The following is a 19,264-nucleotide window of genomic DNA, read 5'->3' as shown; positions in this document are numbered from 1 at the left end:
AGCCCTTCCCAAAATAGCTTTCCCCAAAACATACTTTGTCTAAATGAGGCCACAATTCTCACACTCATGTATATTTGTATTACAAATAGTTTGAGGTAGGCCAAGATGGGTTTCATTGTACAAAACACGCATTTTCCATTTTTTAAATCTCATATTTGAATTCCTTAGTCTGTTTATTACACAGGTGCCCTTGGTTTCTTGATACTACTCAGTTTTGCCCTCTCTCTCCACAAATTCTCGCAGACGTGCAACATTGCCCTGATTGGTCTAGCCCATGTCACGCGGATGGTGTCCGCCGACCGTTGATCGTATGATCTAACGGGCAGGATAACTGTAATATCACAGGTATTGGGGTTACAAAAATAGAGGAAACAGATGTGTGCACTGCATTCATGCATAAAAAATCCGGGGAATTTTCGCGCTTTTGTTTAAAACTGTCAAAGTGATCGAGGTTTCTCTTGCATCGATGGAATTGAGTTAGTCATCGATGTAAGTGCGACAAAGTTCGACATGACCTTTGTGCATTCATGTGTTTTTGGGAGAACAAGTTTGAATTCAAATCAAATATGGATAACATGAACTCAAATAAGATATTGAATTGAATTTGAATTCCAAACTATAATATGAAATACAATATGTAAAAGTTAACACATTTGATAATTCAAAATAGATAGATAATCTAAACCTTATTACAAATATCACAATTCAATTATTTACAACTCCATCAAAGAAACCAAATTACAAAGAATAGAAAATGGAAATAAAAGAATTCCTAAATTTAATCTTCTCAATCCTCTAATTCTTCTTTCCCTGCAAAATAAACAATAAAGACAAAGAAATGTTGTGTTAAGGTTAAAATGTCTGTCTCCGCATTTTGGGAGACATTTTAATATTGGAAACTAGCTATTAGGAATTAAGAACTTGTCTTAATTCCCTAATGATGATTAGAGGGAGTAAATCCAAATTAGGCAACAAGAGACATTGTGAGAAGGTTGATCACTGTTCCATCTAAGGCATCAACGAGGAATTGTCATCGACAGTCACTAATCATATCTTAAGCAACAAGGGACAAGAAGGCAACAACTGAATCATTCAATTTATTTTTTAGGCAACAAGGCAACTATTTTAATCTCCCTCTAATCTAGCTAGAAACCGTAAAGCCAACAAAAGTGTTTATCTAGATCATGTTTGACATTGAAAGGTCGAAATGATCATAACATTTGATAGCATATGTTAATTAAGCAGAAGCTTGATTAACATAATAGTCACACTAGATTTATTTAGCTTACATAATGGTACCAACCACTAACAGAAGTGTTTTCCACCTTCCAGTACACAAAAGAATGCCCAAACAGGGATAATCATCACTTAGCCGTGACTTGCATATGGGTGAAGAGAAAGCCAAGTTGTTCACTTGCACGTGGAGAGAAAGCAACCTACCTAGCAGCTCACACACACACATGCAATCTATGTGTTGTCATCACCACAGTAGATAGCTCAGCACTATATAAACAGCTCGGTAGTAGCATTAGCAGCTTTTCCTTGCACACCACACCAAACCAGCCGCATCAACAATCCTTGTAGAAGTCATATTTCTATCAGATGCTAGCAAGAACATATATTTATCCATTAGAACAAAACAAGAACAACCCCTAAGAACCACTGCTAGATGTTAAGAAATAGATCAAGCAGCGAGGAGGAGCAGGCTACCACCAGAAGGAGTTTATTTCCAAGTCAAGAGGCCAAGCTATCAAGAGCAACAGGTAGAAACCAACAAGTAGTTAAATAGATCATACAATATTTGTTCTTGCATAGACGCTTTCGGGAGAAATAAAAGTAGAATGCACAGTAAACCATCTAACTACCCTTCAACTAGACTCGGTCTAGGAGGATTTGTGAGATGGATTTCTCTCAGATCTGGCATAGAAGTGCTATGCCAATATCATCACTGAGAAATACAAAGCCACATAAAAGTATCTGTTCTTATCCAGTATTTTTGCCTCAGCCTTTGCATCATTGGCGAGGCAACCAAATCAAGATAATATGTGTTCTTATCAGTTTAACCAAGCCCAAGTAAATCACAACAGTACCAAAGCACCTCCCTGTACAACATCAGCTAGCCATTGAGAGCAACACCAACACAGACCTACCAGGCAGCATAGTTGCACTTCTTTTACAGAATCGAAGCCATAATAAATTTGTATGTAAGCTCACAATTAAGCCACCAAGCACAGCATCTATCTGCAGGCAACAATAGTTGCATCTTACATGTCTAAGCTTAATAAGAATTACACAGTAGTAGGAGTGAGTAGTGTATATTCAGTTTGACAGAGATGGTATGTTAAGAACCACACCTGAAAGAAAACTGGTTTATTAAGCAGCCGAACTGCCAGCTAACAATTACCACTCCAAGGCCATAGACAGAGATGCATCCTTGCACCAACTAAACTAGGATCAATCAAGCTATAAAATAAGCTCATGGAGAGATCACCACGGGCTAAGCATTACTGGTCAAACCATATTTCCCAGTCCACATAATAAGCACACCAATCACTAGGCGCACTAAATCAATTAGCAGTAGATGCATAGGTACAGGAAATCACCACTCTTAAGCAACAACTAGCAGCAATGCTACAATCACCACAAGTAGATAATCAGGCCAAGCACACATAAGTTCCTGGCCAACAAATTCAGCATTATAGAGAATACAGAGAGGGAGATAGGGGAATAGCTCACAGTGGTGCAGGCAAATAGAGGAGAAACCGGCGCAAGGGTTGCGTCCGCGGCACCGTCCCGCCGGCGTCGAGGTCGAGGATGCAGTGAGAACAGCGACAGCACCACCAGTTCATGGACACCAGGGTTGCGTCGGCGACGCCGTCCTACCGGCGTCGAGTCACCCACCAGTAGTCACCGCATTACAGCACCATCAGCATTAGTACAACATCTCCACACCAGCACCACACCACCGAAGAGGCCAGCGCTAGACCGAACACAACCAGGTCAAGCTGGGGTCGACGAAGGGGAGCAGCCAGAGGCGCCGAAGACAGTAGCGGCCGGCGGCGACCATGCTAACCCGCAGCTAGGTGTTGCTCTGGGGGTGCAAGCGGGGGCGTGGAGAGGATGGAGCCGATGGGGGTTTTGTGGAGGAGGTCAAGGTAGAGCGGAGATGACTGGAGCCGACCGGGGTAGTGGCGACGTCGGCCGAACCGGTCGGTGATCACCTAGGGATCCAGGGGTCGGGGTCCAGGGCAAGAGGCCATGAAGTTCAAATCGAGTCGGAGGGAGTTGTGAAGCTAATCGAGACGGACAAGATCCCCACCTCGCCGGTGCCGGAGTGAGCAGGGGAGGCCGGGAAAAAGCAGCAGAGCGGCGGCGTCTAGGGAGGCTTGTGCGTGCGCGTGCGAGGCAGAGAGGGGCGAGCGAGAGAAAGAAGAGAGAGAGGTAGACGGATCGGGGCCAGGCTTGACTGAGCCAGACCAGGACCGACTTGGTCGGTTGGGTCTGATCCGTTCGGATCAGTTGGGCTCAGCCCAACTATGTTTTGTTTTTGGCTTATTTTGTTTTTAGGAAATATATTTAATAAAAAAAGATATAATAAAAATCTAAATAGAAATATTTTGACAAAAGAAAATTCTTAAACAGAATAAATAACAACAAACCATTTAAATTCTAAAAGAAAATAATACAGAATTTTATTCCAGAATTTTTAATCTTAAACTATTAAGACCTAAATACTAAAATATAATTTTATTATTTATATCAATAAAATATTAGATATTCCTTTGTATTAAATTAAACCATTGTTCCATTATGGTTATGTTTAATCATGTGAAAACCCTAATTGAACATTACTTCAACTATTAATTAAAACCCTAAACCCTAATAGTATTTATCCTTATTAATTCTTTAAAGATAATAAAATGTCAAATCCAATATTACTTTTGTTCCAAAGTTATTAATAACTTCAAATTCATAATGAAGTTATTATCTTAAGAACTATATGGTAAATTAGGAAACCCTAGTTTCATTATACATAAAATAATAGTTCTTAATTTTATGTGGAATTCTAAAACCCTAATTCATTAGGAACCCTAGCTCCACTAATCCATTTGAACCCTCATTTACCACTAATCTAAACCCTAGGTTATAGTATGTAATCATAACACCTTCTTTTCATTCATAGGTTTATAATGAGCAACTCAATGGTTGTTCATATTCACATAGAATATAGGAACCCTATCATTAATAATTTAGCATCCCATGTATACATAACATAAAACCAAGATGATCAAATAGGAATACATAAGTCTAAACCTTAGTTCCTATTCCCAAGACTATCATCCTTACTCATAACTATTTAGCATCACACCATTGTGATGGACTCCAATAAGAACTATGCTAAATCTTGTGCATTACCTAACTATATTTCACTAAACCCTACCAAAGTATTAGATACTTATGAACCATAATATCCAGGAGCCAACTATGCCCTATTTAAGTGGATTCAATAGTAAAACCTAGACCACCTCAACCCTAATTGATATACTTCTTATTACTTAAGAAGTATGTTCTTCAAAAGTTATTCTTTTGAAGTAAATAGGGAGTAGCCATCAAACCTACTTATTATGATCTATGAACCCTAACCAGCTATCATTAGCAAGGTATACCAACCTTGATAGCACCTATGAATAATGATTTTCTTAAGATACTTAGGCTTAATTAAAACCATACAAGCCCTAGTAGTTGATGAATCCAACTCTGTTGGGATCCATCTAATCCTTATTCTAGAAACCAATTGGAACCATAGAAACCACAGACCTAATTATCATACTTGTTCTTTACTAAAGAACATGTCCTTCAAAAGTTATTCTTTTGAATTATATAATAAGTAATCATCAACCATGCACTATAGGACTCAAAGTTGACAACTGCTCTTTACTTATTATACAACTACTATCCCTTGGTGTATGATTATTACTATGCATTTTACCACTTTCTTATGATTCTATAACAACACAACCCTAAAAAGAACCTTGTTTGTAAACCACTCTAAAAGTGTAACACATCCTAAACAAATCATTTCAACTCACTAACCCTAAATCATCGGGGTTAGGTCACGCTTAGAATGATTGCATCTCATACCTATGCATTGTTGCATCCTTGCAATCTTTTAAACACCGTCCTTACTGGACGATGATGCTATTTCAGAATTTGGAGTTATTGCGTATCGAAGACCTTGCCTGCATAATCTTGCAGTCAAGAAAGGCAAGTTCATCGCTTGCTCATGTCATTTGAGTATTTTTACCAAATTACTTGCAAAGTACTATGTTTATCACTATTGCATAAAAAAGCAAAACCACTATTTTCATAACTATGAATATGACTATGTGGTGGGCAATGGAACCATGGATTGTGTTGATATGGTGGAGGTTCCATTGCAAGGGTTTATATCCATCTAGGATTAAACAACAAATGTCATCCGAGTGATTCTTGTGCCGTAATACCCGTGTTAACCATAAGATCTGGAGTGGGACGGAATAGTCAATTGTATTTCCACCTCTTGTACATCAACGGATGCGCTTTACCGTAGACCCTTGATCCAAGAGAGGACAAGTGGTAGGGTGGGGGTCCCGTTGAAGTCCCCACGGTTATTGTGGTCTATGATGGGTTGCATCTCCCGGCGAAGGAATTCATGGTAGAGACCTGAACTGTTGTCGTGGTCGGGGCCGTCCTTAATTGGTATAAGAGCACCGGCGAGGACCCAGGGTCGGAGTTTGCAGCAAAGGGTGGGTGTAGAGGTAGCGGAGGAATATGATTGGCTATGACCTTACTCCTGGCCTCACACCAAAGGAAGTGTGGACGAGCCTGCAGCTCGGTTGGCAACAAGGATAAGATCTCTTTTGGGTAAAGCAACACACCTCTGCAGAGTGTAATGAATCGTGACCAGTCACTCCCTGTTTCGGGATATGGAACTGCGAACGCTGCCGGAAAGGAACTCCATGAAGTTCTAGTCAACCGGTGAAGGCTGACGGACATAGTTCTTCTGAATAAAATCAACCTTTTGAAGAAATGATTATGAAAACCTGCATTGGTATTAGACTTTCTGTGCTAATGCCGTAGCTAGTGCATTAAACACCTCTTTCCTATAATAAACTTGTTGAGTACGCTCGTACTCATCCCACTCTTAAATCCCCCGCTTAGATATGGAGGCATCGGAGGAGGATCTACAGTGCAACTCGAAGGCCGAGGAGTCAATAACTACTTCAAGGGACAGGACCCTGTCAGAGGAGTCAAACACTACATCAAACAAGGAGAAAACCTAGATTAGCAATAGAAGGGAACTAGCTTCCTAAACTTAGCTCCTATTTAGCTAGAATCTATTCATAGCCTCTGTAGCTAGTTAAATACTCTACAAATAGAGTTCGTGTTAGGACTAGACTACGAGTCGTTCTTCTGGAGTTTATTTGCAGTTTTACCTCATTGTATAGTAGGAGGTTGTGATGATCTTATGTAACAGAGTGTGTGTGTAATTCTATAGACATGCCTTGGACCCGCATATGTTTCTGTTGTACCACTCTGAGCGATATAATACTAGTGGAACGGTGTTTCATTGGTGTTATATCAGACTTGCATACTACACCATGCAGAGGTATGCTGGGTCACCACAATAACCCGTCTCTCTCTCTGTCGGCGGTTACCTTCCACTCTCTAAGTATGCTAAAGGGAGGTTTTCTGTATTATTTTTCACGCGCTAAAAATTATAAACTCTTTTAGGCATTACTTTTCACGCAAAAAATGATAAACCATCACCGATTTGTTGTAGCCATTAATTTTCACGCAAAAAATGATAAACCATCACCAATTTGTTGTATCCATTACTTTTCACGCAAAAAATGATAAACCATCATCGATTTCTTGTAGCCATTACTATTCACGGTAAAAATGATAAACGAAACAATCTATCTATCTCTGTATTTGAAGTTTGGAAGGGTTCACCATCTACTTATGTTAACTTTTGAGGTTTTGACCTGAAAATCAAATGGGTATTATAAAGGGAAATAAAAGTTCAAAAAAATGTAAAAACGAAACAATCTACCTATCTTTGTATAGAAGATCGTCTGTATGATTTTTGAGGTCATTTAGAGAAGGTAGAAAAAATCCCTTTTGAGAATGTCAAAAAAACCTAACTTGTTACAAAAGCTGGTTTCAGTGAGACCTAACCAAATTTGGCATACATGATGCCATACCTATAACAACAAGGAATATCTAAAAGGGAAAGTTTCACAAAATTTGAAATTTAGGGCGAAAATGATGCCATACATGATGCTGTTTTTCGAGGTTTTGACCTGAAAATCAATTGGGTATTATAAAGGGAAATAAAAAGTTCGAAAAATGTAAAAACGAAACAATCTATCTATCTATCTATGTATAGAAGATCAGCTGTATGAAATTTGAGGTCATTCAGAGAAGGTAGAAAAAATCACCTTGTTAGAAAAGCTGGTTTCAGTGAGACGAAACGGCATGCGTTTAAGCAAAGTGATTTTTCGAACATCTCCAAATGACCCCAAATTTGCCATACATGATGCCATACGTGTAACAACAAGGAACCCTATCTAAAAAGTGTCAAAAAAGTTTGCCCAACCGTATAGCTCTATCAAAAAGAACCACACCATGGCGCTAGTATAATTTGGGGCTTAGTTACAAACTTTCGTTACCTAACCTTCAACACGAAACTTGTTTCAAGTTCATTTTGGCGTACAAGAAACAAATCCCACCTTGATTCGAGCACCACAGCCTCCAAACGATGCCGATGCCGATAACGGCATGGTCAGAACGGCTATGCTCGCCGCCATTCGCTAGGTCACCGTCGGGATGCACCCTCAATCCCGTCCCCTCATTCGATCAACGACACACCGGAGATACCGCCGAGGCCAATGCCGAACGTACATGTTGATGCCAATGCCGAACATGCATGCACGCCGCCGTGGGCACGGCCACGCCGCCCCGCTATGCTTGGACGCCACGGACCACCGCGAGGTCTTTCCCTTCGCCACCACACTCTTCTAGCACCCATGTATACACGCCGGAAAGGAGAGACACTAGTTTTCTCTACATTGCTCGCGTTCGTGTCGGACACGGTCGGTCAAAGTTTTGAGGTAGTCGTCGATGTCGTCGACCATTTCTTCTCTTCTTTGCATGGTTAAACGCGTCTAGTTCATATCTATCTAATGCGTACGGTCTCGCATCATGCGGTTCTTTGTGGACGTCGATCTCATCTCGGCACCCCGCAGGCCACCTCCTCCGTGCCATCGCTGTAGAGCTCCGTTTAAAAATCTATTCCTACTCGTGTATTGCCCCTTGTATCAGCGTCATGGCCCCACTTGTCATTCGATATACTGAAGCCCCACTCGTGCGCGTTTTGGTCAGGGATACATCGATGCTTACCGTCAAACAAAGATGGATGGTCTGACGTGTCTTTGAGGGCTCTACGTGGCCCCACTAGTCAGAAGATAATGGTCAACCGTCGGGCAACCGGCCGTTACAGCATATGTGATGGTTTCAGACAAGGTCTTGGGGAAAACTGAGGAAAAACTAAGGAGCTGGGGAAAACTGAGCACAACTAAGGACCCGAGGGCACGAAAATAGAAATCCCTATTTTATATATCCGGTATTATGTATCTCCATATGGGTATAATCTCTATCACCTTGTCTCAACTTTATATATGCCCATGTCTCTTGTGTTGCGCTCATGTTGGATATCTTGTGATGAGGCACCTCACACCTATGTGTTGTGCATTTGTATTCAAATGCAAATTACTTGTATGCACACATGTAGGGAGAGTGCCTCTATATTTTGCCAACAAGTTGGTTCTCTCTAGTGGTTTTATTGCAAATCCATATATTGTCATCAAACACCAAAAGGGGGGAGATTGAAAGAACATCTCTCGGTTTATGTTTTGAATGTTTGATGTCAATATATGTGATACACTAATGTTTGACGAAGTGGTGCAGAGAATATATATATACATGTATATGGGTGTTTCGTGTTGAAAAACGAGACAAAAAGAAGCAGGGAGTTTTTCCCAGGCCGGATATTCCGGGCCGGATATTTATCTGGCCCCCAAAAATCGGCTAAGGACTTTGGATGAAGTGGCTCAGTACTCCCTTGGACAGGGGCCGGATTTTTGGCCGGATTTTCCCCATGGCCGATTTTTCAGGGGGGGCAGATTATCCGGCCCTCACTTAGGCCGGATTATCCGGCCTGCGAGAATCCCCAACGGCTGGATTTTGAAGGGGGTATTTATACCCACCTTCTTCTTCCTTCCTTGTTTGCTCAATCATTCCCCAAGTTCTCCACCATTAGAGCCAACTCAAGAAACTCAATATTCACAAGATCTCCTCCTCCACCCAACCAAAGCTCTTTATCTTTGGAGATTCGAAGGAGAAGACCCCGATCTACATCTTCACCGAAGCGATTTGCATTTCCCCCTCATATGCTTGAGGGCCCTTTGCTAGTGTTCCTCTTTTGAGAAACCCTAGATATTTGTACTTGATATTGTTCTTGTTGTTGTGTTACAGATTGGGAGCCTCCAATTTGGTTGTGGATGTGTGCCCCAAGAATCTTGTAAAGGCCCGGTTTCCGCCTCGAGGAAATCCCTTAGTGGAAGTGGGCTAGGCCTTCGTGGCGGTGCTCACGGGAGACTCGAGTGAAGCCTTCGTGGCGTTGGTCTGGCTTTCGTAGCGACCACACTCCTCCGAACGTGGACGTACCTTCTTGCAATGGAAGGGAACTACGGGAATCAACTCCGTGTCTCCGCGTGCTCCACTCTCGGTTATCTCTATCCTATTATCTCCCCTATATATTGCGTAGCTATATCTTGCTTAGTCGTTGACCTTGTCATATAGGTAAATTCACATAGTTGCATATCTAGAGAATTTACCATTGTGTCAAGCCTAAATTGAAAAAGAACTAAAAATTGGTTAGCACCTATTCACCCCCCTCTAGGTGCGGCATACGATCCTTTCAGCAACCATTTAAGACATAAGAAAAATCTTAGTAGCAATTTACGTGTAACTGGAAAAGACTCAGTTTCAACCCACATGTAAGTGAAAATTCTTAGTTGTGACGCATGCGTAACTACAAAAATCTCAGTTGCAACCCACGTGTATGTAAAAATTCTTAGTTACAACATATGCACAACTGAAAAAATCTCAGTTGCAACGAGGCTCATGTAATTGGAAAAAAATATCAATTGCAATCCACATGTAAAAAAAAAAAATCTCAGTTGCAACCCAGATGCAACTGAAAATATGTCGTTTGCAACACACGCGCAAGTAGCATACGCGGCGTAAACAGTTCCATGGGAGAGAAAGACACCTTGTAGATCGGAACCTTCACCACGAGCCCACTCCACAAGCCCACTTCGCGAAACCCGCAAAAAAAGGTCAACCCGCTTACGCGTCGGGCCAATAACAACACAAACACACATAAATAGTCCAGAAGTCAGAGCACGAATCTACAAACATAAAATACGAATCTCCAAGCGCTCGATTTAAACTTATTGATGTCTGATTTCCAGCAAATCCATTTTTTTAGTATAAGGTTTGGGAGTACCGAAAGAGGTGGGGCCAATCGATGTATTCCTAGTGCGGCCCATAGGCACCTCCCGTAGGAGGCCCGCAAAGAACAGTTCTATGCTCAAGGGTTCCGCTGCGAGGGGCGGCGCCACAGTTGCAGACGACGAGCAGCTCCAGGTCAGAGGAGGCGGACACACGGCGTACGGTTGAGGTTCCGGGGCGGGTGCTGGGAGGTCGGAGGAGCGGTCGGCGGCGCCTTAGCACCATTCGGCAGCAGACGAACCGCCGCCACTACCGGCAGCTGTCGAGCCAGTGAGTGCCCTCTTGTGCTCTTCCTCGATTCGGCGGATTAAATCATTCCCTAGCTTGTGGTATACTGTGAAATTCGCCGTAACTTCTGTTGCTTAGGTCGATTTGTTTTGCGGTGATTTCTTCTTACATTTGCTTAAAAATTGTTCAGTGAGCAAGCGAGCCAAGATGTCAGAGCCGGATGCGAATACCACCATTCTGGGTTCTGTCTTTCAGTTCAGAGTCGACTACGAGCAAAGTAAGCAGCTTCCAATCGGGAAGGCCGTCCACTCCGACGTCGTCTCGGCCGGGGGACACCTCTGGAGAATTAACTTTTACCCGCGAGGACGTGCTGTCGAAGACAATGGCGAGTATACTTCTATCTCCCTCAGGCACATAAGCAAATCCAGTAGTGTCAAGGCCATCTAAGAGGCTTTCATGATAGATAGGGACGGCAAACCATCTACTACGTGCAACGTACAACGGTTATGTGAAACCTTTCAAGATAAAGAGAACGGCGACTCCTAGGGATGGTATCAGTTCGAGGAGGTTACTAATGTGGAGAAAAAATTCTTAATAGAAAGGCACTTCACAATCATATGCACAATCATGGTCATCGATGACAGTCCTATTCCAGTCCCCCCTTCAGACATCAGGGCCCATCTTGGCCGCCTGCTAGATCATACTGATGGGACAGATGTCTCATTTGTCGTTGACGGTGAGACATTCCCTGCTCACCGAGCGGTGCTTGCTGCCCGCTCACCTGTCTTCAAAGCAGAGCTCTTCGGTTCCATGGCCGAGGCTACAATGTCGTCCATCACGCTGCACGACATCACACCTGCAACATTTAAAACTATGTTACGGTTCATATACACTAATGAATTGCCCGCAGAAGACGAGCATCAGGACTCTTCCACTAAGATGATTCAGAATCTACTCGCTGCAGCCGATCGGTATGCGCTTGACACGCTGAAGTTTATTTGTGCCCGGAAGCTATGGGATAAAGTGTCGGTATATAGAGTTGCAACTATCTTAGCTTGCGCTGAAACCTACAACTGCCAAGAGTTGAAAAAGAAGTGCATGGACTTCTTTGTTCCGGAGGAAAATTTCAAGGAGGCTATTTTCACTGATGGTTATGCATCGGTTCTAAAATTCCCATTGATCGTTGCTGAGCTCAAAAGGAGGTTTAGGACATAACATGTGTAAGAGCATCCCCACTCGTTGGCGCTCCCCACGCCCAAATCCGGCTAAATTTTCGTCCGGATTGGAGGAAGATTTGGCGTGGGGAGGAGTAGTTTCCCAGCCGCGTGCTCAGGCGAAGACGACGATGCAAATTTGTAAAAAAAACCTGAAACTTGACAAACTACGGCTAAAAACGGGCGAATTTAGACTAAATTTAATGATATTTACTATATAACGGGCGAAGTTCATACATAGAGGCCGAATTCGACTATATTTCGAATTCGGCTAGGGGAATTCAACTGCTAATTTTAAAACACGGCGCTCTACATGCCGAAATGGCGGTAGAACACCGTGTAGTCGCCGTCGTCGCCGTCGCCGTCGTCGTCGACCTGCGGCGGCGCGGCCTGGCTGCTGCTGCCCTGGCCGGCGTCTCCCCACCGAGGCGGGGATGGCTTGTACCATTCGTCGTCCGAAGCTTCGAGGTCGACGAATGGGGCGGCGACGCCGGATGGAGGTGTCGCAGACCGGCGGTAGCGAGCGACGTCGGCGGCGGCGGTTGGAGCGGCGGCGCGGGCGGCGAGTTGATGCGCGGCGGCCAGGTCCATCAGCCTCGCCTGCTGCTCCGCCTCCTGGCGCTCCCAGTCGCGCCTCGACCACTCCAGGGCGGCGTCCTCGGGGAGGGCGTTGTCGGCTGGCACCAGGTCCTTGAGCGATCTGGCGATCGCCTCCGCAACGGCGGCCTCCTCCGCGCGCTTCGCCTCCTCCTCGGCGAGCCTGTTTGCGGCGGCGTTGGTGGCGGCAGCGCCGTCCTCCTTCTTCGCCGACTTCCTCTTCCGCCCACGCTGCGGGGAGGAGGGTTGGTCGCGGATGACGAGGGCGCCGCTGCGCCCTCTGGTCGGCGGTGGAGACGCCGGCTCCTTGACGCGCGCCGGCGTCGACGGAGACGTCGCCTCCCTTTTCACCGGCGCCAAGGACGGCCTCGGCGCCGATCCGGAAGACGACGAGCTGGCAGCCAGACGTTTCCCCGGCGGCGGCTCGCCGATGCCCTCGATGCAGGGGCATCGTCAGCACCGGGAAGTTTCCGCCCTCGATGTGCTCGAGGATGTTCTCCAGCGTCCGGCCCGGCGCGCTCCACCAACGTCGGCGTCCCGCGGCGTTGTTGCGCGGAGGCGGAGGCGGCGGGCCGTCGTAGGCCGCCAGCTCCCGCTCCCACCGCCGGAGGAAGTAGGAGTTCCACCGCGTGTAGTTGTCGGGGTGGTGGCGCGGGTCGGCGCGCTCCTCGTCCGTCATTGTTAGCCGCGCCTCCTCGATGTCGGCGTCGAGGGCGTCGCCCCGAGGCGGTGGCGGGATTGGTACGCCGCCACGACTTAGCCGCCGGGAGGCCTCGTGTCCGGCGGGCAGGGGTACCCCGCCTGGTGGAGGAGGTGGCCCTCCCACTGGTGGAGCGACCGGCTGGGGAAGCCATTGGCGGCTGCGCCGTCGTCGTCGGAGAACGCCATCGTTGGAGGTGGAGGAAGAGTGGAGCAGGGGAGGGAGAATGGAGGAAGAGTGGAGCAGGGGCGTCGCGGCGAGCGGAGTGGCTTTAAATAGGCGCGGCGGGCGCGGCGGGCGACAGCGATTAATGCCGCGTGGAAGACGATGCGTGCGCGGAAGCCGACGCGACAGCATTAACTCGCCGCGTGGAAATGCGATGAGGACGACGATCGGTGTCTCTCGCCGACAAGTTGGGGCCACCAGATGCGCGGGAAGTTTCCTCGCCGTTTCGCGCGCTTTTGTTTCGTCCGGAGTCCCCGAGAGCTCCCCGGGGGGCCGGGGATGGCCTGGGATCGCCGGATGAATTTAGGCCCACATCCGGACGAAATCGAGGAACCGGGGACGCGACTGGGCCGAATTTCGCCGTCCGGATGGAAAAAACATCGTTCGGGGGCCTCGTCGGGGAGACGAGTGGAGATGCTCTAACTTCAGGCGTTCAAGCATAGCTCTAGTATGGTGTTTTGGTATATGGTTAGTATTATCTGACATCTTGTCAAGCTGCAAGTCTCTATTTGCTGAGTAGGGAGCCTGGGAGCTTTATAATGCTGAGAGTCTTGTTAAGTGTTGGGCTCAGTTGGTACCAAGTACTGATGCCGATAGGTGAGGTGACCCGAGTGTTCTGTCAGATCTCGGATGCAAAGTTAAGGATGGCGTAGCAAATTAGCAGCCCATTTGTGTTTTTGTTTCTGTTCTTTTGGATATGCCATGCCCTGAAGCTTCTTAAGATGTTTACTTGAGCTATGCTTGTGGAACTATCTAGATATATGTAGTCTAAAGTACTCCAATTTGGTATTGTATGATCATTCCAATTTGGAGAGCATGTCAGAGCTCAGGAGATCTCAGTGCATAAGTTGTCATGAAAAAGTTCTGGACTATACCTATTGCATACTTCAGTGTTACTTTTTGTTTTTAGTTACAAGAATTAGTTCGCTGGCTAGTATGGAAGCAGGTGTCTGCGTTAGAGATGTGTTCTCTTAAAATCGAAGATCTGGCAATAGAGAAAGAAGAGGGTGCTATTTTTTTGTTCGACTGAAAAATTCCAAAATCAGCAAAACACGGAAGCATGGTTGCGAAGAATTGTTCTGCTGCTGTTATAATGAACTGGCATGTGTGTTGGAGTGAAGAAAAGAACTGACGAATGGTCCAGTATATTTCGGATCAGTTTGTTTTAAGGTAGATGCTGTCCTATGGATGCTGTAAATCTGCCGCGCGTTTGGAGCTGTCATCCTGATGTAAGCTTTGGAAATCGGTACTCCATTTTATTTGTTTCGGGTCAAAATCACATACCCATCCTAAATCAGTAAATCTTCTGACGAGAACTATTCTACCCTGATGAAGCATGCACAACTAATAATTCTTATGTAACATAGCAGGAGAGCTGGAAGGAGTAGAAGACTATACTGGCTCAACATTAGAGCAACTGAGTAATACATTCAAGGAATTGCTACAAAAGAAGATAAATGATTTGTTACAACATACACGCAGCAGATGGTACTTACAGATGGATTATCATGTAAATTTAAAGCCTTACAAATGGTTCATGCAGCAAACTAAAACTCAAGTAGATGTTGCAGCACAGCAGCAACAGCCATCCATACAGACAGATTAATACCCCAGTCCACAAGACACCACTACACAACATACTAGCTATTAGGTAACATAATTCGTGACGGAAAGCTTGAGAAATTGGTACTCCATTTGCTTGAGTAAAACATCCCAACCCCATGCTAAATCTTCTGATAAGATCTATTCTACCATGGAATATGCTCGAGAGCTGGAAATAGTTGAAGACTAAACTGGCTCGCCATTAGAGCAATGGAGTCTAAATACATTCAGGAATTGCTACAAAGAATGAGAAATAACTGAGTTATACAACAGACACAGCAAATGGTGAATTTACAGATGGATTTATCATATAATTTGGATTTAAAACATTACAAATGGTTCATGCAACAAACTAAAACTCAAAGCAGATGCTGCAGCACAGTACAAGTCACGTCCTTACACAGGCAGAAACCGTAGTAACATCCACACGACAACCCAGTTCACAAGACACTACACAAGATACTAGCTACTAGGGAGTAACATAATTCAGGCTTGATGAAATTATCATCATTACTGCGTTGGGATGGGCTGCATCTCAGGAGCCGAGGTTGCAGCAGCGTCGGTAGGAGGGTAGGAGAACACCCTCGCGATGCGCTCCGTGGGGACAAGCGGGAGGTAAGTGGCAACAGAGTTCCCGCGCTTGGCCCCGTCAAGCACGGCAGAATTGTACTTGGCTGAGAGCTGTGCAGCGGTGGGGAGGACAGCCCGGGTCACCGATGGAACAAGAGGCAGACGGTTGAGGGCAGCCCAAGCTTCGGCAGCCTTGCGCTCCGCCACAGGCTCGTAGCGGGTGTAGAGGTTGCGAGCCTTTGGCTCAGCGCGAACAATGGCCGACTTGGCCAGGCCCGTGGCTGTGCCAACTAAGCCGGTCTTGTGCACCTCAGCCGCCGCAGAGCGGGCATAGGTCGGCACCTCCTTCACAACCGGTGGAACACGGCGGTCCAGCTCCTGGACGGACTCGTCAACCTGACAAATTGAACATTCAGCATCAGTGAGGCTATTTTGTGAGACAGAGAGCATGGAGATAACATTCAGTTCATAGAAGATGCTACTAACCCCATACCAAGAATTTGCAAGAAACACGCTAGTTGAATCAAGTAACACTGTATTGCTCTTAGGCGTGTAAGCAGTGTGTCACATATCCTGTGTCCGACTACACGTATGTGTTACTTTTGCCGCTATTAGAATGGATATTACAAGTTAAGCAAGACAAAGTGCATCTTGCCTGAAGCCAATTGAACAAATAAATTCCATTCTGTGATGCTACCACATTGCACATAATCTAATTCATGGCAGCTCCCTCATAGTCAAATCTCATTTTACTGAATTTGCCAGGTTAGATGCAAGAGGAGAAGTTGACATCTCAACCGAAATGATCACAATAATCATTGCCTAGCACCAAGCCACCAACTAAGGTGCTACAAGTCAAACCTACAAACCAGCACCAAACAGTGAGACGGTGACAACCAATTGTATCCTGTTGTATCGTAATCTACGAGTGTAGCAATTGAGAAAGGTCGATTGCAGTTGTAGGGCGAGTATAGCGTGCAATTGATGCAGGTGGTCATACAGAGGGATGAACCAACTAATATTAAGATTCAGGAGCACGGACTAATAGGATTCCACGGAAGCGAGACGAGAACTCTTCGAATCGGGTCGGATTTGGCTGCTAGGGTTTTGAGAATTTGGTGGATGAATTTGGAGGAGGTGGGGAATCGGATCTCTTATAGGCAGGGGAGAGAGAGAGGGAGAGATGACGAAACGTTGGGACGCGTCTGTTTTCGCCTTTTTGCCTTCGGAATTAAGAAATTTTCGCTTAATCGAGGGGGGTTTCGCGTCAGCGGCGGGTCTTCCGGAAGGTGCTGTTACGCGTCACTGACTGTGGGGCAAGTTCCATGGGGCCTGCATGTCGCTGGCTGGTGGTGACGCGGATGGGGCCCGCGTGCCGGTGGGGGCGGTGTGAGGGTGACGTGACGTGTTCGGGGCCGGTTTTCCGTTCACGCGGGATGGGTGCTTGGAGTGTGTGAACGCCGTCGTCCGCTGTTTCCTTTTCCGTTGATCTATTTTGTTTGGAATAAAATATTGTTTTTAGTACTTTCTCCGTCTCAGTTTAACAGGCATGCACGTAGTTTAAGAAATTGCTTTGACCATTATTTTGATCAATAAAATATGAAATATATGTTATAAAAATTATATCATTTGAAAGCTTTTTTTCATACAAATCTAATGATATAGATTTTGTAGACAAATTTTTTATATTTTATTGATCAAATCAATTGTCAAAGTTTATCTTAAAGTGTGTACGTGTTAAACGGAGACGGAGGGAGTAGCAGGAATAAAGTGGATGTTTCGAGATGGGATCCAGAGAGGCTTGTGGTTTTGCGGTTGGACCCCGCAGCAGGACATCTTTTTCACACAATACTACAATTGAGACCCGTATAATTGTACCGACCACAGAACCAAAACCCCTGCAACACGGGCACAGCACTTATTAACTCCACCTACCTGGTGCCGACGCAGTATCCGCTCGAGCGGCGCGATGCATTTTAGCATTCGGAAATGTTCGTGGGCGTCCGTTTGCGTTGGTCGAAATGGTCGAAATCGACCGTGCGTCCGTTTGCATCGGGGTGGCTCCAGCGGCTCGACGCATTTTTTCGCTCGAATCATTTTTTTTAACGTGAAAACATAAATTACATAGTTAAACACACTAAAATAAAACTTAAACGGTTGCGCCTACTGTTGCTCCTCGTCGTTGTCGAGCACGATGAGCTCCGGTACCGTCCAGGACCAGTTGGATACCGGCGGAACGTACGCCGGGCGCGCCGGCGGTGCTTGAGGTGGAGGCGCCCAGGGCTCTGGCTGCGGTGGAGGCGCCCAGGGCTGTTGCGGCGGTGGATGCGCCCATGGTTGTGGCGGCGGTGGAGGAGCCCAGGGTTGTGGCTGTGGCGGCGGTGGAGGCGCCCAGGGATGTGGCGGCGGTGGAGGAACCCAGGGGTTGTACGGCGGTTGTGGCGCGGCCGAGTCCTGTAGCGCCAGTCGAAGGGCTTCATCCTCCGACAGGCCTGGCGGCATGAAGCCGGTGGCGTAGCGGGGCAGCGGCGGCTGCACAGGTGGGTCGTTCTTGGAGATGAGGACGCCGAGCTTCGCCATCTCATCGTCCGTCATGTTGTCCGGGAACTCGAAGTTGCGGCCCTCCGCCATGGCCAGCTGCCATTCCTGGAAGACGACCGCGACGTAGTCGTCACTGTCGTCCTTGACCTCCTCGTTGTGGTACGCCAGCGCCTCGATGTAGTCTTCGTCGTCGTCGTACTCATCGTCGTCATCGTCGTTGTTGTACTGCGTACGCGTCGACGCCTGGTGCGCACCCGTCGGCGGCTGCTGTCTTCGAGGACGAGGCGGCGGTGGACGGTCGAAAGGAAAATCCATGTCGCCCATGAAGCCCGCCCTCCTCCTCCGATCCCTCTCGGTCGAGAGATACGTACGCTAGCTATAGGAGTCGATGGCGTACGCCGGATCGGCGCGGAGGCCCTCCGGCAGGTACCGCCTCCTACGTCGGATCTCGTTGGTCCTATCTGGCTTGCGCGCAGGCACCGGAGGGATGGGCACCCAGCGGTAGCTGAGCCGCCAGGCATGTGCACGTCCCTCCAGGTGTCGCACGGCGTCCAGTGCGCGTGCATCAGCCTCCCGATGCTGACAGGCAGCGCCACCCTGCCAGGCCGCTCGTCCTTCTTCGTGCCGCTGTCGGACGCCTCGAAGTCGTTCTTCTTCTTCCCCATGGTGCTGCGGCGGTGGTGGTGCGAGTGGATGTGTGGGCGATGAAGGAACGGGGCCGGTGGACCTTTAAGGCCGGCCGCGCGCGGATACGATGCCATTGAAGGCGGCGAGAAGCCCAGCCGCCGCCCGCCAATGCGCGTGCAAAACAGGCAGTCGCGCCATTGATGGCGAAGGCTGCGGCGCAGACGCGGGAGCGTTGACCGCGGAAGCGATGCCCTCGATACAGGCTCGCTGCTAGGCGGGCCCGTACAGCCGCGAGCGGACACTTTGCGCGTCTGATAAGGGGTTGCCCGATCTTCTCAGT

General features: G+C 46.8%; 1 protein-coding gene and 1 pseudogene across 1 annotated transcript; one reads left to right on the top strand and one right to left on the bottom strand.

The window, feature by feature from the left end:
• Window positions 1-10,786: 10,786 nt before the first annotated feature.
• On the top strand, window positions 10,787-12,063 carry LOC124706056 (annotated as a pseudogene).
• A 3,406-nt stretch (window positions 12,064-15,469) lies between these two features.
• LOC124647210 (REF/SRPP-like protein OsI_017815) lies at window positions 15,470-16,206 on the bottom strand. The gene has a single exon (XM_047187180.1). It carries the CDS (start codon window positions 16,204-16,206, stop codon window positions 15,697-15,699), a length of 510 nt encoding a protein of 169 aa, XP_047043136.1. The 3' UTR covers window positions 15,470-15,696.
• Between the last annotated feature and the right edge of the window lie 3,058 nt (window positions 16,207-19,264).

This window comes from Lolium rigidum, chromosome 4 (assembly GCF_022539505.1).
Source record: "Lolium rigidum isolate FL_2022 chromosome 4, APGP_CSIRO_Lrig_0.1, whole genome shotgun sequence".
Lineage (NCBI taxonomy): Eukaryota > Viridiplantae > Streptophyta > Magnoliopsida > Poales > Poaceae > Lolium > Lolium rigidum.
This window is presented reverse-complemented; position numbering and strand designations above follow the sequence as displayed.